At 46.4% G+C, this 27,848-nt stretch overlaps 1 protein-coding gene across 2 annotated transcripts in view; it reads left to right on the forward strand.

Annotated features, from left to right (window-relative positions):
* LOC135378604 (phospholipid-transporting ATPase ABCA3-like) overlaps positions 1-27,848 on the forward strand; it is a 324,578-nt gene that overhangs the window by 121,306 nt on the left and 175,424 nt on the right. For both annotated transcript variants that reach the window (XM_064611676.1, XM_064611677.1), the window contains exons 7-10: positions 22,471-22,659; positions 22,735-22,913; positions 23,964-24,089; positions 24,156-24,273. In XM_064611676.1, coding sequence (XP_064467746.1) covers positions 22,471-22,659; positions 22,735-22,913; positions 23,964-24,089; positions 24,156-24,273 — 612 coding nt within the window. The remainder of the gene's footprint in view (positions 1-22,470; positions 22,660-22,734; positions 22,914-23,963; positions 24,090-24,155; positions 24,274-27,848) is intronic.

Consider the following 27,848-nt stretch of genomic DNA (forward strand, 5'->3'; position numbering starts at 1 on the left):
ACACGACGGTCTCTTTGCGTTATACATCGACAACTGGACAGCCCAGCCACAAAACATGCCGCCGATCACAATCGCATAGTGTTTTATACGACATTTTCGCCGAGCCAATTCACTGCTGATATTGCGCAAGCATACAAGTCACTGAAAGCACACAATTACTTCACGTTTGGCGAGCCGTTCGATCAGGGCGTCTCTGAAAACAGCACTGATTTGCTACGGTGCACCGGTTCATGTTAACGTCGTTTATTTGTACACAGGTATCGTCAGGGGATCTCATGAATGCGATGTCAGGGAATCTTTCCGTTTGCCTGATCAAAACGATTCCAACACACAAAAATGATTCACAATCAAAGGATTTCTTCGTTCTGCGTTGCGCAGAAACTTATGATATGTGATTTCAATCCCTAATCATATGATAAAAAGTTGAAAGTACGACATTTCCTATCTGCCTCTGTGTTGCTTTCGATGTCTTGGCCGATGACTCTCTAAAGCGTCAGATTTTTACTCGATTAGCATTAGTAGTACATTCCTACCAAATTTCTGAGAAAACTCTGCATGGCCGATTTGTAATACGTATTTATGCCTTCAAAGCTACCAGAAACGGACCGGTAGGTTTGGTGATCTCCAGAGTGAATTCGGGCGTGTATATCAGAAGCAGGCTACCCCAAAGCAGTCGTACGCGGCCCGCGCGCGTAGTTCCTTCATAGCTCAATCCGGCCCGCAGACGCGAATGAGTTCGGCACCTCTGGTGTGTACCAAAACAGGAAACACGAAAGCATGACCGGATATCGCCATGGCGATGGGAATAATGGGGTAACGTTATCTTAGGCTATAGGCCTGTTGCGCTGGGGTTTTTCGCAGAGCCAGCTAGCAACGGACATGCAAACGAGTCCCTAGTTCAGCGGCCTCCCATGTGTACATTTTTACGTAATTTTCCTGCGAATGGGAAGACGCGCACGAGAGCGAAAACATTGCAGTATTAAAATTTAGTTGTTATTCTTGTTAGGTTGTGGCCACAGGTACAGAAATTCAGAACATAAACATGTCTCTACAGCCTTACAAACATTAATTAATAATTGGGTGTTTACGCCGCGAGACACCCTTACAAACAAACCATACGAAAGGTGTCGCATCCACCGTTGGATTAGTGCTATTCGCCGTGTGATATCAATGTTTACAAGATTCTCAATGAAATGACTCCAGCTACCGTTATCTAGGACTCGGACAAGACGTTTCACATGCCATTTGGCCCACACCAGGTGTGATAAAGTTCGGCAACAAATATGTGAAAGAATGTGATTCTAGCTTTGGAATAACAGACGGCGGAAACGAGTTTTCACGTTTTACAATGACACATACGCTGTGAACCTTTGAACAGACAAAAAGCACAGCAGCTTATTAAGATTATTTCACTAAGGGACCTCGTACTGATTGATAAAGGGCTTTCTGGAATTCAAGGCCATAGTGAGAACAAAGATCCAATTCTGCTGATGCCTCCGATTTCATGTCTAGTGCGCAGTTTTGAGAACAGCAGATGCAAGATAATGACTACATTGCTTAAGTTCACAACCATGTCGAACGTGCCATTGAGTGTGTAAAAGTTTACATTCTCCTGAACGGAAAAATACCTGTAACTTTAATCTCACGTGTGAATATGACACATAATTGCTGTCGTGTTCTAGCTAACTTACACTTCACATCATCAAACAAATGTCTGTTGACTAACATATGATTTATTTTGCACAGTACTGCACATCAGTAAAAATGGCAGAAAGGTCCTACACGAAGACATCACATCAAGCCCAACACGACCGACCGCCGGAGAACTAGGAACTTATTCGTGTCTGGGCGGGCGCCTGTGTCGGGAAATCGTAGCGCCGCCTGGTTAGTGCAACAGGCCTATTGACAGTACTTTGTCGAAGGTGAAGTACAACGACACCTCGACAAGTACACCTCGAGTGTTCGCAAAAATCGCCCAGGGTGCACTATTTCACGCGCAAAACATGCCACTAAATTAAGCAGGCTGTTAGACAGGACGATGCATATCTGCGAACATCTGGAGGATTTGGAAGGATCAAAAAGCGCGCTTCTGGCAACGTATTGCCAAGTTTCTGCACAGGTACGTCGCCATGATCGGCTTGAAGTCAAGAAAACATTGACACAACACGATTATATGTGCCAATCCCACTTGTATTCGATACATTGAAGTGAGTTGAACATAGAAGCATATGTCTTACTTAGATGACATTTATATTTTGTTCGTGAATGACGCTGCCAGACAGCGCAGGCGCAACGCCTCGGCGATGCAAAATGCTGTCGCCGAGACAAGTGTACGCATGAATTAAAGAAAACAAAAATTGACTTGCTTTCGATTCTTCTAAATAGAGGTACATAACGTCGTCATACAAAATATACAAGCTCACAGCCATTAAGGTATCCATCAAATTTCATACTGGTGGGAACCAAGCTTCCCCCTGGTGCTGCGAGGAAAAATGAAGAAAAGTGTGAAACATAAAAATAAGCATACTTTATATACATGCAAAAACATAACGGTCACAGACAAGGTAAAGATTAAAAGGGAACCATCGGCGGACAGATCACATGGCAATAACGGTACGCTACAGGCATCATAATATTTTTACATCTTTTTACCGCCATAATCAGGGTGTCGAACCGAACCGAACCCGAACCCGAACCGAAAACCGTACCCGAACCGTTATTTTTGCCGGAACCGAACCCGAACCGAAATTTTCATGACACTGTTGAACCCGAACCGGTGCAGAACTGTAAAAAATAATAGCGGTAACCGGTTCGCAACAAAACGGTTCGGACATAAAAGAAGTCAGCATAAGAGCTCCTCTCTATCCCCGAACGAAGACACATTGGTATCATCATCACGCGCATATATCATGGATTTCAGAAATTTTCACCTAGCAGTCAGACGACGACGTATAGTAAGTATACTTTCAGCATCTTTTTAACATGTTAAAGCGCAGCTGTCCTTGTGAGCGCCGCGGCTATAGCGCCCTATACGCACGCGGTGCGGCGTCTACTCTTCAGAGACGAGGTGCCACGCGGACGAATGAAACAGGGACGGAGTAGGCCTGTTATGTAGCTCTACAGGACGAATATGTGATCAAATAAGAGCCCAAGATTTCCCTTTACACGTGAGCAGTAAAACTTAAACAAGTCAGAAACATGAGAAGTAGAGAAGGAGCGTACGCAGAACGGTGCCTGTTTGACTGGTCGTGGTTTGAAAAGTAAATGTGGTTCTGCTTATTGGTAGTGCAGTTGTGTCGTGACACATTGCCTTTGTGTTGTGGATTAACTAGTACACTGCTGTGACCTCGGACAGAGTAAGGCTGGCAGGCTTATTTTCGACATGTTTCAGTACGGTTTCAGATCGATTCACGCTGCGAAGGCAGTGTGCCGGCAAGTACTGTCGTCTATGTTACGCTGTCCATCTTATTAGGCTTGCTTTAAGTGTATCTTGCTGGCACTGTGCGTATGAAAAAAGAGATTTTGGGAACAGAAAGTAGGAGGACTACACCGCTTCATCAGCGTGGACTCTATTTGCAATAAGTGTTCATCCATTTCTCATTTCTCTCGCTAAATGGCTACCTCACCGCTAAAGACGTCAATGCAGACAACAGCAGTAAGCTATTAGCCACGCATTTCCTGATAAAAGCAGTTTTATGGAACATATAAAACGGAAGCGTTGAACCGGTTCGCGAACCGGTTCGGGGCTGCGAACCGGTTTGCGAACCGGTTCGATTTTTGGCGTGGCCGAACCGGAACTGAACCGGAACGAAATCAAAACAACGCGAACCCGAACCCGAACCGAACCCGTATTTTTTGCGGTTGGACACCCTGGCCATAATACGCTCTGCAAGTAACCAAGCGTTCTGCGCATATCTCCTCTCCCGGTTACTCCACTCGGGAAGCCCCATTGGCTACGGCGGCGCCCTCAACCTTCCCTCTCACTGCCTCCTCTCATGCGCAGAGACGCACTTGCACAGGGTATTACAATGTCAGAAAGAGTTTGAAAAATTGATACTAAGAAGAAGACAGCGTTCGATCTCCCAAAACGCGAACCCCAGGGGAACGCAGTATCTGCGGCGTTGTCTTTTCTGTTTTTAAGTCAGAAGTCACCAGAAATGTTCTTGAGTCTCTTCGGCCGTGAAAGCACACCTTTATTTTGTAGATGATTTTATCAAACCCGTCTTGCGATGCAGCTTATCAGAGGAGAATGCGTGCTCAACTGTGAGAATTCCCCTCCCTTTCGAGTTTCATTCCTCCTCCGAGTTACACCTGCTCAAACGCACAGTCGGCCTTCATACATGCGGAGGTGTCGTTAGGCGAAGCCCTCTTAGAACGCGATGTCTCACATTTCAGTCGCATTTTCATTCCCTCGGGAATAAAATTGGCTCGCTATATAACCAAGACATTAACTTTAGGTTCCTAACATGGTCCCCCTAATCGTGAAACTGCAGCGGAAAGTTAAATAAAACGGTGAGCTTTTGATGTACTGTGAAATGACGATGGAGCGCAAATTCTACTTCTGTCCCATTGAGTATACAATGTGTAAGATTTCAAATGCCGGGGGAACAAAAGTTTTTAGAGATATACAGATAATTCCTTTTGGGCGTAATTTCTTGTATATAGATCTCACAGGATCCAGTGTGGAACTAATGAAAAGTGTCGACGTTTTCCGCCAAAATCAAATTATACGTTTCTTATGCATTGCGTCTATGGGTGTAATGCGTGTAAGCACGCTTTAAGTTTTTGTCTGCGAATCTTGGGCATGCTAAAACCGTCAACGAGCAATGGTAGGAGCTTTACGCCCCAAGTGCAGTTTTTCTTCCCGTACGTACGGAAGATTTTGGGTGGCTGCGTTACGAGAGAGGGTCAGTATGACAAAATCGAAATAACAAGAAAATGAGAGCGCGCTACGCGTCCTCTTCCTCTTGATAAAGGGTGACAGTGGTCAGCCAAAGTGTAATGGCTCGCTACTCGTGATAAAACATTTAAGAAAAGAAGAAAAAGAAAAAAGGAAAGAAGAAGCAGACACAGCACGTTAAAGAAACACACATTTCACTGTTCGCTCACATGCACACATACACAGGTATCACGCATACACACACCTACCAATCACTCAGTTGCATAGTCGCACACGCACGAGGGGCGTTCAAGTCAAACCGGGACTTTTCATTTTTCGCAAAAGTAAAATGAACTTACAGGCGAGAAATTAGTTTTATTTTTCAACGTAATCTCCAGCTGCACTAATGCACTTGTCCCAGCGTTTCACGAGGGCTTGGATGTCAGCAGCGTAGAAATACTTACCGGCGCGTAGCAGCCATGATCGGACCGCATTCTTGACCTCGTCTTCGCAGCTGAAGAGGCGGCCTCCAAGGAACGCCTTCAGTGGCCTGAAGAGATGGAAATCGCTGGAGGCGAGGTCTGGACTGTAAGGGGGATGTGGCAGCAACTCCTAGCCAATTTCCTGTAAGGTGCGTGTCGTGAGATGCGCGGTATGCGGGCGTGCATTGTCCTGTAGGAGGAGGACTCTTTTGGTGATGAGGGCCGGCCGCTTTTGCTTCAGCGCCTTATGCACATCCCTGAGAACCTAGCAGTAATATGCACTATTGATGGTGGTACCACTGGGTAGAAAATCAACATGAATAACGCCAGCCTTGTCACAGAAAACCGTGGAAAACCTGGATGTTCTCAGGAATTCTGACACTGGGCTCTGAGCCGCTCCGGCCGGGATCGTCCTGCACTGATGTACGGCCGTCTCGGAACCGTTTGCATCACTCAAATGCTTTGCTGCGGCTACGTGTATCGTGGCCATACTGAGCCTGAAGTCTTCTGTCGATTTCAGATGACTTTACACCTTCATTCACGAGAAACTTCATGACAATTCGCTGTTCGATGTGCGCGCTCACCTCGTTGTCGGCTATCTTGTCCAGCCCGTGTCTTCTGCTTTGCAGAAACTTTGGACCACCACGTGGTGAACGCGAAGGCCTGTCGCGTGTGAAAATGACGAAAAAGAAGTAGCGCGAGCCATTTGTACACTCAGTAGACAGAAAGTCTCGGTTTGACTTTAACACCCCTCGTATACCACACCTACACACATTTATCATGTACTCACTTGCATACTCGCGTATCACACATACACAGGCTCCGCATTCACTCACTGTCACACACTACAGGTTAGGACATGTCAGTGGCGGGTTATTGTTCACAGGTCGGTGAGCTTTGTTGCTTTTATGAAGTTCAGGAGATGTTTGGTGAACTGGTGGCAATTGGTTGCGCGAGGGCCAGGCGCCGAGTATGTTTTCCAGGGTGAAACTTCGCTTGCCAAGCAGTTGAAGCTGCTGTTCGAGTGTCCGTCTTGGGTTGTCGCATGGTGGGAAGTCCAGTAGAATATGCGAGACATCTTCGGGGATATTGCATGTGTTGCAGAGATCATCTTGGGCCATGTTAATCTTTGTCTTGTATTCTTTCGTAAATGCAGTACCAAGCCGGAGCCTGTGAACTTGGGACGCCTCATTTCGTGTCATCTGTTTAGTCTCTGTGTATGCGAGGTCGCCATCCTATTGCTTTAGTCGTGGGTTCCTCCATTAAGAGTTTCGCAGTAGGGGTTTCATTTCCTGGTGGGCAAAGTCCCGTGTAGCAGCCTTTGTGTCCTGTGGGGTAAGCGGGATGGCGGTGTTACTGTGAATGTTGTGGACCTGTCGTGCGGCTTCGTCTCCTTTCTTGTTTCCCTAGATGTTGCAGTGGCTAGCACCAACTGTAGCTGTACTTGATGTCCTTGCCTTGGTAGCCGTTGTAAGTGGTTGAGATTACCGCCTTGAGTGCTTCGTTTGCTGACGCCATTGCTGACGCTATGGCGGAAATTGCTAGCTTGGTGTCTGTGTATATTACCCAGTCCGGGGAGGGCAGGCTTTCCGCGTTTTGAAGGGCTGATAGAATCCCATGAAGTTCAGCGGTAGTGGTTATGACGTCTTGTGGCTCAGCCTATTTCCAATCGTTGCCCGGGTACGTGGAATGTGGGCTGCCGAAGTGGCTCCGTCGTTGGTGACCGATCCGTCAGTCAAGATCGCGGTCCTGTGTTTCTTCAGGCTGGGAGCTTTGTCTTGGGTCTGTGGTAGTCAGTTGGTTCTTTTGTCTTTAGCGTAGATACAGCCTTCCCATGGCCAGAGAAGTGCCGGGTGATGTCTATCCGGGCGAGTGGGTGATCTTCGTGTCGTGAAAGATGTCGCAGGTGATGCTTCATTACACCTTTGGCTTGCAGGACTTGTATGGATGACAGATATATGGGGCCAGCTCGTACATAGCTGGCATATAGCGACAAGGTGCAAAGGACAGAGACCCGTCTCGTCTCTGTTCTTTCCTTGTCGCTATATGCCAGTACCTGTATTGTCGGCTTTCCGGCTTCTTCTAAGTGGGGTGTTGGGGGGTGTGCTGCGCGCTAGTCCCAGAATTATCTTGAGTCTTGTTGAGTCCGAGATTGTAGGTGGATGTCTGCTGAGGTTGTGAAATAAGGGCAGGCTGTATGTGATCTGTGGCAGGATGATGGAGTTATACAGCTGTTGTAGAAGCGGTTTTTGTGGGACCCACGTGATGCCGGCAGCGGAGCGCATGGCGTTGAGCAGTGTACTTGCTTTGGTTTTGATAGCCTCTATTGCTTGCACGATGTGAGTCGACTGTCAAGTACCACTTCAAGGAACTTGTGGCTTTGAACGATGATGTCCTGGTTGTTTATCTTGGTACTTGTCGAAGGTACGGGTGGTGAACGGCATAATGTTTTTCTTTCTTTTTTCTTTTCGACGAGACGAACATCCCGCGCTCGCGGAGGTTGTGTCCATGGCCGTCTGCAACCGGCGGGTGCGTACGGTCGGTTGATGTGGGAGCTCCAGATGCAAATATCGTCCACGAACATTGAAGTGCTGACTTGTGGTGGTAGCTGCTCTGGCAGGCTTAGTAGTGTTATGTTGAATAGGATGGGGCTCAGGATGCCGCCGTGGGGTACTCCTTTGGTAAGATCGTGTGCTGGTTAGTTGACCCCTGTGGTGTTTAAATGTTGATGCAGCGGCCTCGTAGGTTGTTACTGATGTACTGATGGAGGCAGCCACAGATTCCTATATCAACGAGTGATGTGAGGATAGCTTCATGGGAGATTTTGTCAAAAGATTTGCTGATGTCCAGGAATATTGTCGCGGGTACTAAGACAAGGCGTTTGTCCTGTTCGGCGTTCTGTTCGGCTAGTCCTGTCCTGTACGGGCCCTCCTCCTCGGAGGGAACCATAGTTATCGTCGTGAGGTTATCTATCTTGGAATGACACAGAAGCGCGTTCGCCGCCGACGCCCTGCACAGACACCGTTCTGGCGAGAACTCGGTTCACTCGACTTACTCTTAGAGGAATCTGAAATGCATCATTGTTTGCTCAATTTCCTGTTCAAGCTCATTACATTGTCCAAGTGAGACTACAGAATCTCTTCTGTGCGAACAGCTTTCAATCGCCCAGAACGTTCTCGCTAGAACGGTGTATGCGCAGGACGTCGGCGACGAACGCGCTGATGTGTCGTTCCGAGGTAGATAACCTCGGGGCAATAACATCGAGCCAGGAGGTGGGCCCTTAGCGTGCTCTCATTTTATTATTTTGATTTTGTCATACTGACGCTCTCTCATACCGCAGCCAAACAAAATCTTTCGTACGTCTGGAAAGAAAAATTGACGTTAGGGCTGCTGAAATTTGCGGGTAGGTTTTCAGTGTTGCCGCGTGGTAACATCTCATTACGGCCGAAAATCCTTTAATCCCCAAGTGTCTCGTTACGGCCAAGATCACATTACGGCCGAAGATGTTTCATCACGGCCAAAACGAAAAAAGAAGCATCCACCATATTAACAATCGCTGTGTTGTATGCTTCCCAAAGTGTGTCCGAGGCGGTGGCCCCCACGGCTTGTGTCACACACAATGGTTCATGCACACAATACTGCGACAGTGTTTCATGCATCCCTCGTGCTCCCCCTTTTTATTCTTATACTGTGTCATACGATATTTGTATGTGTTACGCCATTTTCTCTCAGTATTCGAGCAACATCCCACTCATTGGTTCTGTGAGCAAACTGTTTGTGTGTGTTCTGAAAAGTTACTCCACAAGGGAGCCCACTGGGAGCTCCAGGACCCACATGACCTATGACCATGATCTTTTCCCCCATTAGCTGCCTTCTGCAATTTACGTCCACCTAAAATTAAGAAAAAGTGCATAAGGTCCTGAACAAAACGACATATGCTCTTGTTTGATGATCACCATAAGACATATGCTGTCAACCAGACTTTTTTTTTTCATATATTCAAAACATATTCAACAAATTAGGGACAACAATGACAATTACGTCATAATGATGCAGCTGCATAGCCAGAAAAATATTTCAGGAGGTGTTTTATGAGGCTTTACATGGGGTGGAGGGGCCTCCCTCGTCAGTGATTTATCCAGAACCCCTACACCCCCAAATGTTCAGTGACACCCCCCTAACTTTCTTGCCTGTGTACCCCCTACAGGGGGTGCCCTTGCGATTTCAGCTTCAGACACGTCTGTAGTGATATGTTAAGCTGCAATTAAGTTCAGTTAAGAGGGGTGTTCAAGTCAAACCGGGACTTTTAATTTTCGCAAAAGTAAAATGAACGCAAGAAATGAATGAATGCGAGAAATTAGTTTCATTTTTCAATGTAATCTCCAGCTGCACTAATGCACTTGTCCCCAGCGTTTCACGAGGGCTTGGATGCCAGCAGCGTAGAAACCCTTACCGACGCGTAGCAGCCATGAGCAGCCTCGTCGTCGCAGCTGAAGTGACGGCCCCCAAGGAACGCCTTCAGTGGCCCGAAGGGATGGAAATCGCTGAGGGCGAGGTCTGGACTGTATGGGGGATGTGGCAGCAACTCCCAGCCAAGTTCCTGTAAGGTGCGTGTCGTGAGATGCACCGTATGCGGGCGTGCATTGTCCTGTTGGAGGAGGACTCCTTTGGTGATGACGCCCGGCCGCTTTTGCTTCAGCACCTTATGCACATCCCTGAGAACCTGGCAGTAATATGCACTATTGATGGTGGTACCACTGGGCAGAAAATCAATATGAACAACGCAGGCCTTGTCCCAGAAAACCAGTGGCCATGACCATACCCGCTGACGGGGTGCTTCGGAACTCCTTGGGAGCTGGCGAGCCCGGATGGACTGTTTTGATGCGCGTTTAGACTCAGGAGTGAAATGGCGCACCCACGTTTCATCGCACGTGATGATCCGATCAAGGAACGGCTGTCCTTCAGTGTCGAAACTGTACCTTAGCTCTTGGGAGATTTCCAGTCTTCTCTGCAGGTCAAACACGAAGAGCTGCCTCGGGACCCAACGGGCACTAACTTTCCGAAACTGGAGGCGTTCATGAATGATAATGATAGTGTTCAACGTTCCCACAGAGATCCGTCTTTCGAGCCAGTTCGAGACATGTTATCCGTCAGTCCTTGAGGAAGTTGGATGTTGTGAGGAACTCTGACACTGAACTCTGAGCCGCCCCGACCCGGATCGTCCCGCACTGATGTACGGTCGTCTCTGAACCGTTTGCACCACTCAAACGCTTTGCTGCGGATAAGTGTATCGTGGCCATACTGAGCCTGAAGTCTTCTATGGATTTCAGATGACTTTACGCCTTCATTCACGAGAAACTTCATGACACTTCGCTGTTCGATGTGCGCGCTCACCTTGTTGTCGGCCATCTTGTCCAGCACGTGTCTTCTGTTTTGCACAAACTTTGGACCACCACGTGATGAACGCGGAGGCCTGTCGCGTGTGAAAATGACGAAAAAGAAGTAGCGTGAGTCATTTGTACACTCAGGAGACAAAGTCCCGGTTGACTTGAACACCCCTCGTATACCACACGACACAAGGTAGCAGTTTTGCCAGAACAACCCGCTTGAGGGTAGTTACAACAATGGCGCGTTTGTGTCACCCCTGTGTTTATACCAACTAGCCCAAACTATACTGACATTTGGTCAAATCGTCGCCCAAGTGGCACACACTGGCACAAATTTTCAATTTCCTCTATCGTAGCTCGTAATAACTCTTGATATCAACTTGATATTGATGATATCCTCATGTAATTGCGTAGTCTGTATATCGTCTGCGGACCGTAGCTGTTTCTCTTGCTGTACCCTTAGAAGTCACATTTGTCAATTTTTGCTTTTTGGTCAATTTGTCGTCTAGAAGGTCGTCACAGGCGTCAAGCTACCAATTTCATCCGACTACATCCTGATATGTGGAAAGTCTCACGTTCGTTTCCGTAGTTATACATCACGTCCTATTCTTTCACCTACGCGCACCTACTGGCATATGGGCGCAAGCTCCCGGGGTTATTGGTGTGGTTATCAGGTCGCGCCGCGAGAACGGAATTGTTGGCCTCAGGTATGTGCTCTTCTCTATGCTCATATATTTCCTCCTCACGTGACGAGGAGGAAGCAGAGCACCACTCTGTAAACTTCCTTGCGCTGTCCTCTGCCATCAGGCCTAGCCGGGTTTGAGAGAGGTGACGCGGAATGCTGCTCACGTGCTGCACAAAATCTGTTTGGAGTGCACACTGCAGAGTTCCGGACTGAGCTTTCGCAGTTTAATATCACTTTAATTGTCATTATTTTTGCTTATGGGAGCTATGCAGTATGCAACCCAAACAATTTTTTTTGCAATAACTAGGTTCAGTGATTTACCCAGACCCCCCTAACAACCCCCAAGAACCCCCAAAAATTTTCCGAACCCCCCCCCCCCCCAACACTTTCCCCGCTGCTTGCTCTCCAAGGGGTAAAAAAAGTAGTTATACGACGCTCTCTATCTTTCTTAATATTTCCGCGTAGCAGGTGAAAGGAACTGCGAAAGGTGAAAGAAACTGCAGCTCGTTGTGATTCGCGGTGTTTTTAGACTCATCTCCGGGTTTTGATGTTCAGTGGGACGCTTTGTAACTTATTTTCTTGTTTTCTTCAGCCTATGTAGAATGTGCTGCGATGGCATCGGAGCGGAAAATTTGCAAAGCTGCAGGCAAAGCTCAGGCTCAGGCCTCGATGTGCTGTGGGAAAATATGCTTAAGCACATGACACGACACGATTTACCACGTGAGACCACAAGGCGCGCCACCACTAACCACCATAACCCGAGACCGCGTATCGGAAGCAGTACAGTACTTTTTGTCCTGACACGCGTCCTCGTCTAACACATGCAGCTCAGGGGCATAAACGCAGCGCCGCGTCTCTTCGACGAGCACCTTCGAGGCAAAGGTGTGCATTGGTGGCAGTGGCTTTGCTCTGCTGCAGATATAATGAAACGAGCTCACGGCCAAGGATCCATTGAGGCTTTCTGTAAGAAACAGGTGCCACAAGAGAAAGAGGAAAGTGAGCGAAATGTGTCGAGCACGGTAAGCGTTACAGTGACTCCCTTACCGTTAGTTCGCCTGAGTAAGTGATGTCCGCCGCTGCCTGTTTGATTGTTTAACGGGGACAACGGGGGCTAAGGCGCATTCTAATTACTAATCACTGATAGATCGAGAAGTCAGACGACAATACGAGTACGTCCTAGGGTAACTTTGCGCTCAGGTCGTCAATGCTACACTCTTAACTCCGTACCCTTTAGTAATGGGTAAAAAATCGCAATATTTTACCCTCTATTTCAGAAGCTACCAGGTACCCTCTGAGCGACCCCTTTTATAAAAGTTACAAGGAAACCCACTAATTAGAGGTTACGGCCTTCAATCCAGCACCTGCCCGTAAAGGGTACGCCAACGCGCGGCTTTTTATACAGGATGTTCATTTTTATTCGCAACAGAGTAGCGCTCATTTGGCAGGTGGGTTATGTGAATTTTTGCTAATTAATCGGTCCGTAGTTACAGACACATGCGTCAGGAAATGTCGAAGATGTTTGTAACTACGGATGGGTTAATTTGCGAAAATTAACGTAACCCACCTGTCAAATGAGCGCTGGTGTGATGCGAATAAAAACAAACACCCCGTGCATGGGATATGGACAGACATTTACAGAACACACCAAGGTACCAAAATGAACCCGCAGAAAAGGAGATCTTGAACATATGTATATTACAAAAACAGAAGTCTGTCGAGAGGTGACACATTGTGCACAAGTGCGATTCTGATGTGAGGAGAAACCATGGTCGCTTTACCATGTATGTGGAAAAAAGAACTATCTTCTAAGTGTGCATAAAAGTGCGAGGAAGCTAGCGAGTCAAAACAACTGACCTATGTTTGCTAAGCTGAACACACCCAACGAAATGGAGAATTGCAGCAGAAAAAAATTTATTCCACATTCGTGTTGCAGAGGCGAGCGCAAATGGCAATACAGTATTACATAAAACGCACACAACCTTGAGGAATATGAGTGTACAGTAACGCAGGAGACACTACATTACTGCGTTATCAGCGTTGGAGGCGCTCTGGGACGAGTTTGTGAGGTACTGCATTGCGCTGGTGACGGTATATGTGAACCTGCATGTGGGATCCTGGGAACAAAAGTTTGGGCAATGAGAGTAACAATTACGGAACCAATCAAATCGGTACAAAGCACAAGGTACAAAGCAGCATAAATGCAGGAAGGCGTTCACTCCGCGATTGAGTCTTAGAATATCGTAAGAATACAACGAGTAGGAAGCTGCGAATTATATATCTTGATGCATATATCCGCAGCTCGCAAAATGCACGCCGGTGTATTGACTTGGCGATCAAGTAAGAGCAGAAAAGTAGCAAGCGTAAGTGGCGTTCATATGCAGGACCGCAAAACGCTTGCCATAATCACAACAAACATGCGCTAAGAGCTCTTGCTATCAAAATAACGCACGTACCTAGCACAAAACGTACACTTACCCAGTGTATGAAGTGTGTGAATTAGGGCTGCGGTGGTGACGTTCGTTTTCGGTTATATATTCTTTGCAATCTTCGCACTCACTACACTTTCCCCTGAGAACACCGAAAATATCCTTGTTTGCTAGAGACATCTAGCTTTTCCGTTGTTCCTGACGATACTATGATAAACGCGAGGAAAACCACTGATTAAAACAGATTACACTTGTTAACGGACGGACGACGAGCGTTAAGCGTTTCAAGGCAACCGCTCTCTGTGTGGATAGACATAGACCAGGCTCGGCTACGCAGCGAAATCGGAAATCTTGGTGGTTGCGGCATTCGCAATGGTTTTCCACCCTTTAGAAAGAAACATACTATCAGTATTCCAGACTGCGAGCTTATAATCTGTGTTCATACAGCATTGGTAACATCTAGTCGACGTATAGATGACGCTGAAACAGATAAAAAATAACAGCGTAGATTCTCAACTGTCGTCTCGAATGGGAGGCTGAAACGCGGCATTATGCTGAAAAATAGAAGGAAAACAAACGATAAGAACATCAACGATAAGAAACTAACAAAGAAATTATCGTTGGAGATTTCGCTTAGAAGTTACAGTGCCGGAGTAGAGGGTACATTTATAAGTTACAACAAGCTGTTTTTGTTTTTTCCGAGATGTAACTTCTATTCGTGTTGTAAAGACATGACCTTGGTCGCTTTTAACCTCTAAATATACGTTACAGTGGTGTAACCTATAAGAAATCTCGAAATCTACGTCTATATAGAAGTTACATGTTTCTAAAAGTTACAATAAAAGGTACGGGTTTAAGAGTGTATGGAGGGCACTCTGATTTTCCCCGTTTCAAGTCAAACCTGTAAGCAACTACTCGCTTTCTCTGTGCCGTACTATAGGACCAAGAAAATCCATGTGAGAGGCCTGTTGATGCATCCGCTGCCTCCGCCGACTTACAGCAGTCGTCTACATCCGGAGAACGACCTGAAACACAAGGAACACAGCTACCATCAGCCCAGGAAGTCGTGACCTGCCAAGGCTACACCCGAAAACCATCTCTGTTCGAGAGACACAAGTGGATGGAAAGGACACCCCATGTGTACAGGTGCAAAGTGTGTCTTGAAAATGCGGCGAAGAGGACAGGAGCACGGGTAACGGAGCTGGTTTCCTTGGCGTCATCAAGGAAACTGACTGACAAACCTCTGAAGCATGAAAAAAGCCGGGTACATTTGATGGCATTGTCAGCTATGGCGTCTCAATCTCAAGCAGGGTGTCGGAGCGAACCGAAAACCGGAACCGAAAACCGAAAAAAAAACGCTATTTTGGTGTGAACCGGAACGAAATCGAAACCGTATACGTTTTTTTCGCTCAGGAGGGAAACCGAAAAATCTATTTTACGGTTTTCGGTACAAGAAAAAACTTCGCCGGTTTGGACTACGGATAGGCGAATGAAACAGACGTCGTGTGCTCTGAAGTCATGTCATGGATACTCTCCGAGGGTTACGGTTACGGTGGAATGTATGTCGGTATAGTGTGAACCTTAGGCTCCCTTTGTAATGGTTTATAGTTCGCGCACGCACACAGACTTCGAGGTACATGTGACTATCTAATAATGTGCCGTAGTGTTCGTTCTAATTTGATCCCCCAAAACTCTCCTCAACTAAACAGCGATCCAAGGGGGCTGCATAACGGCTTCTTTATCGGTAATGTCGCGCAACGCGTCCCTTGTTTGAGAGCACCGAAGTTGAATACATTTACGTATACGCGAGGGCCAGCGCGTGCAAAGTGGCAACTCTTTTGTGGACAGGACACGAAGAAAATAAAATGGAGCCGTCAGGCGCGTTTGTCAATGAACGTGTTCCTCGATTTGCGTCGTACTCCTGCGGTGGTGCTTGCTGGCTAGACAGTAGCAACAGACATTCGGATGGGACGCAATCGCAACAAGCAAGAAAGTACTTTACGTATGACATCACGACAAACAAGTTCGTTTGTAGCATGCGTTTCAATAAAGGAGAAAGCCCATTTGAACAGACAGTAACCTACAGGAACCGGGAGCTACCAATTTCACAGCTGTCTATTGATATTAAATACCCTGTATGTGGAAAAAACGGGTCTACGTTTTGTAACATTGATTTTTTTTTGTGGGGATGAGTATTCCCAGCAGAAGCGGAAGCGGTTAAAAACCGGTATGAACCGTTATTTTTTTGCTCCGGAGCAGAACCGGTACCGGATCGTTTCTGATGTAACCTTAACGAAAACCGGAACGAAAAACGTTTCGGTTCGACACCCTGATCTCAAGCCCCTGATGCGCAGACGCAGATGACCATACAGGCGAACAAGCAGAAAGATACTTATGCAAACCGATGTGCTGAAGAGTTTGTTTAAGCTGGCCTACTACTTGTTTCGGTCAGGAATCCCGCATACCACTTCAAACTGGCCAGACCTTGTGGCATCGGCTGCATCAGTGGACAAATCAAATGCACTTGCAAGTGCTGTGAGAAACAGTTCGCGGAACGCTCATCGGCTGTCATCGTAGAGCATAACTGGATTGCTTCATGCCTTCGGCGAGGCTGTCGCCAGTATCATCATGGACCGCATTCCGACGCGGAAGCCCTATTCCGTTCTCGCGGATGAGTGTACCGATATTAAAGGGCGTCAGATATTTAGCTTTTGCGTGCGGTGCCTTCCCTCCGCGAGTGGCCAATTTCGAGTTGAGGAACATTTTGTATCTGCGACACCCCTTGAGGCAACGAATGCAGAAACAATTACCTCTGTCATGATTTAAGAGCTTCGAAAGCTCGGTCTGGACCCTAGCAACATTTCCTCAGCTTCGTTCGATGGGGGAGCAAACTTTAGTGGGGCTACTAACGGAGTTCAGGCACGACTTAAGGCCTATACTCACCGGATTTAACCTTCGTGCACTGCAGAAGTCACGTACTGCAACTCGCTCTAGTGCACAGCTGCAGGAAAAGTCGCGAAATTAAGCGCGTGCTTAGTGCAGTCGGAAGGCTCTGTAGTCTGTTTCGGGGAAGCCATAAACGGCTGTCTGTTCTCCAGGAGACAGAAAAAACGCTTGGCGGCATGTCGCACAAGCTAGTCCAGCCGCTCTCCTACCACGGCAGTATTAAAGTAGTGGTCCAGCATTATGCCGCCATTTGTGCTTCCCTTGAACATATTTATGTGGAAGCTGGGGACCACTCATCTGATGCTGGCGGCCTTCTTCTTGTGTTCCGAAAGGTCTCCACAATCTTCATTCTAGTCTTGCTCGCAACGCTACTTTCCTGACTGGCCATCCTCAGTGGGACACTGCAGTCATCCAAGGGGAATATCTCAGAGGCCACGAATGCGATAAATGCCGTGATAGAAGAGCTGGAAGATATCAACATTTGTGAATTGAGACGTGAGGCGGACGGCATCCTAAGCAAGGCAGAAGGTAGCGGGATTCATGTGGAGCACGACGTATCCGCTGAAAGCGCTCTCTTATAGGTTGCGGAGAATTATAGGACAACAGTTACGGATAACATGAAACTTCATTTCTCAGATAAGCTTCAAGAACTAGCGAAATTCCACACAATGCTGAAGAATAGAAGCAAAATGACGGATCTCACTGGCGTTGCTGATCTGTGCAGAACAAGCAAGGATGAGATGTCCACAGAATTCAAAACATATAAACGGTATCCGGGTGACATCGCCAGTCATGAGAGTCTCGTCACATTGGCGTGTACAGAAGAGAGGCGAGGGATGTTTCCTGCCTTATCGGCAGCCGCCGAGAAGATTCTGCTCTTGCCAATAGGGATGGCCGGTGTTGAAAGGAGTTTCTCTGTAATGAACAGAATTTTGTCGTCCGAGCGTTCTCGGCTTCTCCCTGAGCATATGGATGCCCCCATGAAGATATCTGTTGAAGGGCCTGCCATTCCATGCATCAGGAACGGCTCTGAAGAGGAGAAGAGCGACTATGAAGACGTGATTAACAGAGCCATTGATATATGGTTAAATACACCGCACAGAAACCTTTGAGAACACGGAGAAGTACTCCCGTTGAATGACAACCACAATGCCTATATTTCGCGTTTTCTTAGTTTGGTTGTGGCGGAAGTCCTTCCTTATCATCGCCGCTTATTTGTGTTTGTCGCATAACTTTGTGATGTACGAAACTGAAAGTAATATATTGCTCCTGTTCCACCGTAAATAAAGATTGTTCGAAATAAGTGTTGTGAAGTTGTCCGCACACCCACTACCCCCCACACACTCGAAACAGCCCCCCAGACAAAGAATTCTGGATAAACCACTGACTAGGTTACGGCACATATGCCGGCAGCAGAATTAGAAGTCACTTTGAGTAACATTACGGAATTTTTTGCAGTACACTTGGAACATGGCAGTGATTTTGAATATCGCAACAAACATTACGGGGGTGTCGCTCCGTGAGTCGTGGGTGTCTCCAAAAATTCACGTGGGGAGTGTTCGAGGGAAGGGGGAAGGTATGAGGAATGTAGATAAATCACTGCCGGCTGCTGTTCTACATGCCGTGCATACGCTCTTGTTTCTGGACGCGAATAATGAATACAGTTCATGTCGTATAGTGAACTGCCGTATATTCCTTTGCGGGGACTTCGTTAGCGGGATAAACTTAAAGCAAACGTTCACCCGCGTGTCGGTCTTCCATTCGCTATTGGAACAACGTGGGCACAGTCCGGCTTTAGCTGCTTTCTTTTTGCAGCCAGCCCCATTGCATTTTCGTGTTCGTTTCGAGTCTCGCAGTCGCTGCACTGGCGGTCCAGGCGCGGACTGGCTCCCGGCGCGCCCCGACCATGGATACGAAACCACACACCAAGGAGAGACACCAAGGTAAATTTAAATGGTGGCGAAGCTTGCATTGGCCACCACGTCTTCAAGGGCGGCCATGATAAAGACCGTCAGCGCCATCCATCGCGGGGCAAACTACCAATTCCGTCATAATGACGTCACCTGATACGTCACCATTACGTATAGCGCGGGCCGGGCGCTCGCGCTGCGCGTACCTTCCATTGCGATGTCGAGCCACGGAATATTACAATCGCTGTTGAAAGCAAATCCAAGAGCAAAAACAATTTGTAAACACAGAAGAATCAACACTAGCGACATGCGTGCAACAAAGGACACAGGAGACCAGGTGGGGGCTTTCTTTTATCACAGGTAAATTCGCCATGCCGTTGTAAACAGTATAAATACCCACATGAGACAATTGATGTTCTGAGGCTGGAACACAGTGACTTTTCAGTAACTTCCATCTTTCATCATAAATACCCACGACAGAATAATGTGCAAAATAACCAGTATGACAGTCCATGTACTGAATAAGCACGAAATGATAATGTACAAATTCCAGCAAACACAGGTGGGGCCCAGGGCCTTAATGTCCAATGCATGCTGCTATAGCTGTCCTCATGCACATCTGGAACTTTCCACATATCTCTCGTACAAAGAGGGTGGAAGTGAACATATTTGCACTTGAAGATCACATTATATGATATTTGCATACTGTGTGGTGGTATGTCTGCCCACAGTTTTTGGCATTGTAACGAATGCTATGGGGGAATAAGAAGGCAAAAGTCCATTAGCTCAGTTTAGAAGTCTGATACTTTATCTTGCAAAACAGCCACAATAATATCAGCTTCCAGCAATGACAACATTGTTCAGTGTGTACACCCTGCTGATGACCACTTCTACTTTTTGTATTAAAGGCATGTCAAAACATCGATAATGTTCTGTGCTTCTGCTATTTTGTGCACATTTTGCCATGTGGTGTAGATTTTCAAGCTGCACAAGGTGCTTAGCCCTGCACATAACTGCGCCTATATACTGGCGGTTGTGCACACAACTACTGAACTCAGCACAGGATTCAAAATATAAAATCACGTGCTAGGGATCTATGTACACAGATATACACTTAATACGTAGGCAAACTGCTGAAGATTCAAAATAGAAAAATATATGCTAGGTATCTATGTACACAGTTGTGCATACACTAAACATATTAATAATAAGCACAGACTACTGAACTCTGCATGGCTGTCAAAATACAAATAACACAGTAAGGAGCTATGTGCAAAAGTGCACTTTGACAAATCGTATGCTACACAGGAGTGAAAGAATTACAAGAGATAATTTGTAATCTAGGTTACAACTGAAAGCACTGGATAGACAACAGAACCATGCATATCCTTTTGCAGGGAAAGAAAACTTATCGTTACATCATAAAAACGTGCAGAGATTACGAACTTAGTCTCGCTGCCTGCTGCAGTGCATTCTGACGTAACGTACTACTTCGTACTTCCTCATTCCTTTGTCGTGCAAACCAGAACAGTCGTACCATCAGAAAAAGTGAAATGGATCATCATACACCGATGAAGAACACAAACTCAATGTCTTCGGCACAAGTGTGTCCAACACTTCACACAGCTTGGACCTGACCCCTTTGGAGGTCAGGAATGTCTTGACGTTGTCTTTGAAGGCTTCCTCACGCGCACCCACAAACGTCGCAAAGGCAGGAAGAGGAACCGACTGCTCCAAAGTCAGTACTGTCCACATTCTTGACACTCAAATAAAGCAACAGCTGGCTACTGTCCTGAAATGTGGCATTCCTCCGAGGAATGTCCCATGTTGGACTTGGTGGTTGGAAATTGAAAAGACGACAATGAAGAAGAAAACGGCTATGAACAGTCACAAAGTGCTCAGTGAACGTACGCCAAACTCGTAGCTAACAACATGGAGAAGGACAGGAACCGGAAGCGTACTCGGCTCTGTCTATAATCTTACGTATTACTGGCAGACCGCGCGAATTGCTATATTAAAAACATGCATATTGCATTAATACACACAATATTCGCGCCTCCGATTAAATTATTTTTGTTTACCTTCGTAGTTTGCCCCTCAACAACCACGCTCGCATGTGTATCATGAAGGGCGCATGGTTGCTAACACAGATTTCGTATTTTTTGCCGCCTTCGCTACCGTTTATATTTACCTTGGAGACACTGTTTCCTGTCTTGGTCCTTAAATCTCGTTTTCTTACAACTACCACGCCCCCCGAACAGCTGACTGACAAAAGGCTGCGCCACCTATCGGCAGATTGCAGACATGTGTGGAAAAGTGCTCACCACGGATTTGCAATATATCCGCTTTCACACATGCTTCGTCGGCAAAATACGAGGTTCAAAGTTGCTGAACGCGCAATCATTCTGCCTCGATAGGAAACCTGCCGACGATTGCTGCTTCCCGTTTTCCCTTGGGTCCCTGTTCTTCCGTTCGGGAAATGTCAATTCTGGTTTAGCTCCAAACAATTTTTACAGTCAGAAACACACTGCCGCGTTGCCACATTCCGCCTCATGTGTCACTTTCACTATTGAGCGGAACTCACAGCAATGTACGTACCTTTTCACAATGCTTCTCCGCATGCTCTGTGACCCTGACGGCGCTGAAGAAGGTACCCTATACATTCAATAGATTGCGCCAATATGGCGCCGGCTGTGCTTTGGCGCGCGCAATGGAGGAAGGAAAGAGAGGAGGAGCCCTATTGCTTTGAGAAGTGAAGTCGAGATTGGGGGCCACTCAAATGACATCACCACTCGCTTTGCGGTTTCGGTTACATACATCTCTATGGGGACCACAACACATAGTTTCGGAATACTTTGAGAGGAATGGTGGCGGCGCTTCGAAGTGGCCCCCAAAGTGGCGTGTGTAATGCAATCTCACTGGGCTATTCAGGTAACGTGACCCCCACGTGGCCCCAAAGAAGCTACAGCTCATATCCTATTCTGACGCCACTTTCTCGACGCTTCCTTCTTCTGTTGAAGAACCGCTGCCAGAAGGAGGAAACAAGAAAAAAAAAGGGGGGGGGCTTTTCTTGTTTCCTCCATAGAGCGCGCCGATCGTGTTTCGCTGGACAGCCGCTAGGATACGACACAGTGCGAAAAAGGTCAACTTCGTGGAATACGAAGCCATGTACGAAGCACACGATATCTCCATAGGGAGCGACGCGCTGGCCTCGTGTTGGTCGAATTATCTCATGCGTGGCGATGATGTCATTGCTTGTTTTCCCAGAGGTTGCGCTGGTCGAAAAAAAAAAACTCCTTTATTCGTTACCTGAGCACTTCTCAGCAGAGAAAATTGGCGAAATGGAATTACCAATGGTGCTGCAGTCTAGTAACTGTTTCCTACACGTGTGTCCGGATGCCATGATCCCTTTAAAGTGCCACTTCAGACTAAAGATAAACTATTTTATGTCGTGTAATGGATGAATCAACGTCACTGAAAGACTCACTGTGTAGAGCGAAAATGTCTTTTTTGAAAGAGGCCTACGGTGGCGGGCGTCGTCCCGATACGCGTCTCTGCAGGCAGCTCCTCTAGTGAGGAGACGGAAAGCAACATTGTTAGACGTAAATTGCCTGTCATACACCTAAAAAAATAACAATCTCATTTCAGTGTCGCACAACGAACCGATGTGAGACATATGGGCTGCAATGGCAGAAATTAGTTAGGATAGACGCGAGAATCACCCCGGGATGACCCGATTCGTTGCTTTATTTCAGCAAGCGTGGCTGTCACCTTCGCCGTCATATACTGGTTCGTCTTGGTTATATATCCATGTATCAATGTGGGCTCTGCACTTTCGGAGTATATGCTGTATTCCCGCACATTGAAATTGCTCTACTGCGCCACACCTGTGATGGGAACCCACTACGTTCTGTTAATCATGGGGATTGCTTGCGACCTCAGAGGTACGATTGGCTTGTTCTCTTCCATTTCCGTAGTTCGACGTTTCAAGTGCTATAACCGCCTATTGAAACCACCAGGTTCAGCGAGATGGCCTCTGGTGTCGGAATTTTCTGAAGGACAGGACAATGTCACCATACTCGAGATCTGGATTGTGATGTTGGCGAGCGACGTGGCAATTGTTATCCTAATCTGGTACTTTACAAGGGTGCTTCCGTGGGTGACAGGAATATCACAGCCATTGTACTTTCCCATTCTGGTATGGTATGCCCCGCCATAGTGTTCTCATAAGCTCCCCGGATAAATCACAGGGCATTGAAATCAGCCAGAACACTCACCAGCGGCAATGCAGCCTTGGCCTTTCGTTAAGCGCTCTAAGTCAAACAGTAAGCAGTTTCTGTAACGAGTGTCCCGCAGGCCTGAGGAAGAACGGTGCAATGCTTAACTGATCGTGTAGCCGTAAATGGAGCGCGGAGTACGTTTCGAACATATATTCTGTTTACCTCTCGACATGATACCACCGTCGGGAACAGTCGGGCAAAATATTGCTCTCGGCAGCGTGCACTTCCTGTGCAAAATGGTGCGTGTGCGCCATCGATCTCCCCCATCTCCTTCCGAGGTTATGACGTCAAACCAGCGGAACATTTTTATTGAAGCGGAACGAAGTAAAGCGACGCTACGACAGCTGTCTGTGGCGCCGCGCCAAATCAAACCGGTAAAAGAAAAAAAAAAGAAAAAAGAAGAAAGAGGGCGCACGCTCCACCATTCGGCCAGAGACGTTTATAGGAAGAGTTCGGCCATTCTTGGATCTTTCGCTGCCACGAGGGAAGGAGCTTATTGTAAACGTCAAAGGCATCATCTTCCGGCTTAGAAGCCGGCTAAGTCTATCTTAAGCCAAGAAGAGTCAAGACGACTCATGGCCGGTACGGGCGGCTGAGGAGGAGACGACATTACGGGACTTTTGCTAGACGTGTGTGTGGCGTTGCCTCGTGTAGTTCTCAGCTGTAGTGCGGTGTGTGCGGGCCTTGGCTCCTGAAAATGGGGTGCTGCGTGGCCGTGAACTGCAGCGAGTCGCGTGCGAAAGGTTTTTACATGCACAAATTTCCGAGAGAGCCCAAAAGAAGACGTATGCGAGAGCAAAGGACAAGGCCGTGGTGGCGGCTGGAGACCCAATGCCCAATGAGTTTGAATGACGCCAAAAATGTACAACGCTTCCCTAATCAATCATCGTTCCATCAATCAACGCATTAAATCACATTCGCATTCAAACGCATTCAGTCAATCAACGCATTCCTTTCAATGCTTCTAGCCTGGTTACTGGAAACCAGCCGTCGCAGCCGAAAACGCAGAAAAAACCAAAGTGCCACTCAACCCAGCTAGGTTTGAACAAGACCCAAGTGCAGAAGCAGTAATAGTAGTAAAAGGATTAAGGAAGGTAAGTAATAAGGAGCTCACGTCCCGAAAACAAGCACTATAACAGTCGACTACTTTTCTTGTTCAGAATTTTGGAGATGTTACAGCGTTGAACGGCATTGACGTGAAGTTTTTCAAAGGTGAAATCACTGTCCTCCTGGGTCATAATGGTGCTGGGAAGACTACCATGATGAACATCTTAACCGGTAGGTTCTGCGGGAAACCGTAACCAGCCGTAACCGTAGCGTAGATAGCTTTCTCAACATCCCCGGCACATTTGTAAGTTGTTTAGCTCCTAATAGATATCCCGGATTTATTATTCTCCCTGCTTTTTGTTGTCCGCATCTAATTTATTTCGTAACTGTAGAGAGTGTTTCACATTCAAACTGCGACGTAGTCGCCGGAGGATTCTGGGACTTTCGGAAATTATAATCGCCATTTAGGAAGGCTTTGGACAATTTTTAATTGAGGGAAATTTATTTAGTTCAATTGAAGTTTGAAAGTTGCCAAGCGAACCTCACTATTTTTACCGAAATATGAAGTCCTCCACGGATAATCATTGCCCCGACTAAAACTATGCACAGTATTGCAACAGACAAAGTAAAAAAAAAAATAGTAAAAATTCCCCGCCTGCTTGATTGTCGCAAAGAACATCTCGAGGAAGGTGCGGGAAGAGGAGGAATTGTTACCGCCTCTTGTTTTACCTTCCTTTCCCCACTTTCACCTTGATGCTGGTGACAACCGTCTTATCATAAAGAAAACAAAACAACCGTCTTATCACAAAGAAGGCTAAACAAATAAAGGCGCGGGACACAATCTATTTCAGACGCACATTTCCCGTGTGCCCCTTTGCGACAATCAAGCAGGCTCGGCTAAAGCGGAATTTCACAATTTTTTTTCCCGACTATTTCTGTTTCGATTCTGTGCATAGTTTTTGTTGGGTCTGCGGTTATCCGTGGAGGACTTTATATTTCTGTAAAAAAAAGTGAGGCTGGCAATTTTCAAAGTTCAATTGAAAAAATAAATCTCCCGCAATTAAAAAGTGTCCAAAGCCTTCCTCAATGGCGGCAAAAGATTCCAGAAGGTAATTGCGGAAAGTCCCACACTCCTCCGGCGGGTACATCCACAGTTAGAATTTTTTATCACTTTAGGTGAAACATCCTGTATATTCACATCTACGTTCAAAACTTACTGCTCGGACTCCCATGAAGCGATAGGTACAAAATACAGACAACAGACATAGGGCAAGTAACAACAACAACAACAACTAAAAAAAGCAGATATGATGCAAATTACTGTATGGCATCAAACCAACGACTGCAATAGAGCAGTTTATTTGAGCTCGCCTGTCGCTATGTGCATGGTTCTCCCTGTCGATTGTAGTCTCCAGCAAGATCTTCTTACGTACGTACGATGTAAAAAATATATCGTTTACACACAAGTGACTTCTAAATCTGTTGGCGGCACATGCGCCGTAAGGTAGTTACCGCAAAAAAAGAAAAATGTTTAGAGGATCCACTGCGTAGGCCCTATAAGCGAAAGGACAGCCATTTACATTAAAGGGTTACTAAACTACCAAAACCCTGTCCGTAACTGCGCATTCTGCACTGATTTGTACAGCATGTAATTCATGGGACACACATGGTGGTCTACAACGATGATAGAAATTCAACGTAGGCAAAGGAGAGAGAGGCGGGTAAGGGATTTTTTTTTCTGCCAGGAATATTTGCCCACATGTTAGTACCATTTTCATTTAATTTTAGTCGATGTACGATTAACTTCTTGAATTGATCTCCAGAATTTCACAGGTCAATCTAACGTTTTCTTTGCGCAAATGGGTTCCTCCTGGTCATTTTACGAAGTAGAGGACCTATGAGACACTGCAAAGCAAGATACGATAAGATAAATTGAATTCATCATACGCAACCACAATTGCTGAATTAAATTCCTCGAAAATCCGAGTCCTTGACTCTACCCCTTTTTTTGTCCGCTTTAGAGCGACGAAAGGAGGTTACATTGACATGCCATACGAGGGGGAGAGGGTTAGAACCCAACCCACAGAAGAAACACGCGCGGTGAGTGCGGGAATCGGAACTATATAATCAAAAACGAGGTCACCAGACGTTTTAACAGGCTGGGAAGGAAATAATTCACGTTCAAACTATGGCCGACAAAAAAGAGGCGGACCCATTTTCGGAGAATTTATTTCAGCAATTGTTGCGTTACAGGTGCTATATTGAGTAAAATGACGATGAGGAACACATTTCCGCAAAGAAAACGTCAGTTGAAACGAGTTAAAAACGGTAGGAATATGTGGCAAATGTTCCTGGCAGAAAAAAAAAAATCCCTCCCGACCCAACTATCCCAAGAACACAATGACCTCCTGTGTACGTCCGAGGAACGTCATCAGCGGACAGAGATAACATCCCCAGGACTTCCCTACGAGGTCCTCAATTTGTTAGAAATGTGACAAAGTGAGACTCCCCGTCATATCCTCAGGACCTCCTATGGGAGCTACCAAATGACGCGGCTAGTTCAATTCTGGAAGCAAGCAGATACCTTAGTGAATTATTTATTTTGGGAAGTGAGGGCACATTTGCAGCACCCAGTCAGCGTGTGTGTGTGTTTCATATATTTTCAACCTCGGTCACCAGCAACCATTCGTGGTTTCTCATCTGTATTTGTTCAGCTATTTCTCATCACAAACAATGAGCGTCACAGTTTAAAAAGCAAAAAAAGAGAGAGATATATATAAAAGGCCCGTAGGCCACTAAGACCAGCGAAACCACTTAGAAAGGCATATGATGCAGCAGCATTTCCTTTCCAAGACAGAACAGATACAGCTTATTGATTGTCTTCCGAACTTCAGCAGATTCAGGAGTCGTCTTCGCATCTCAGTCAAAACAGAGGGTGAGGTATCTAAGTGATTTCGCACATAACCAACAATGAAGTGAGAAATTCCTTGGATTATTAAATCGCTATCGAGGTAGTGTCCGTGTTTCTCACTGCTTTGGTTTCATGCATGCATCGTGAGTGAAGCTTGGGCAGTGAAACGCTATTATTTTTCTACTCTTCGGAAATAAAATTCTCCGTGCAACCTCCTGCCAGGGACCCTTTGCGGACACTCATGCAATAAGATCGCAGTGAAAGGTCTAGCAAACTCTATTTTACTCCACGTGAAACGCAGTATACATGGACGGATTCCTTTAAAATCCGACGATCAGTATTCGCACCCCTATATCTGTTTTTATTTTATATTTTCTTTCATATTTTTTTGAGAACTTATGCATGAGCACTCCTCCTTTGATTGCATTGGGTAATGAGAAATAAATCGGGAACTTGATTACTGCTAGCAGGTATTAAAATGCACAACGCAGTATTAAAATAATTTACTTCTCCTGTGCTTGTCCTCCGGTTGACGATCGCAGGATGTACGCAAATGACAATCACTGGAAGCTTCTATGATGACAGCCTGTGGACCTCCTCCGTTCATCCCATCACGGACGAGGACGTGATAACACTTTGAGGACATCCTGAGGACCGCGTGTGTTCTTTGGGATGGCTGACAAAAAACTACTATATGGTCTGTATAGTATCCCAACCCAATCTCGCATGTCTCTCCATTGCGTACGTATATTCTATCATGGTTGGTGGATCACTCTGTATGCCGGCAACAGAATTAGCAGTCACTTCTGCAGTATTTTTCTTACAGTGCACACTTCATAGTACGGCCCATAACGCCACTATTCAGATTCGCATAGACGCGCAAATCAGTGATGGA

The sequence above is a fragment of the Ornithodoros turicata genome, chromosome 1, assembly GCF_037126465.1.
Source record: "Ornithodoros turicata isolate Travis chromosome 1, ASM3712646v1, whole genome shotgun sequence".
Classification (NCBI taxonomy): domain Eukaryota; kingdom Metazoa; phylum Arthropoda; class Arachnida; order Ixodida; family Argasidae; genus Ornithodoros; species Ornithodoros turicata.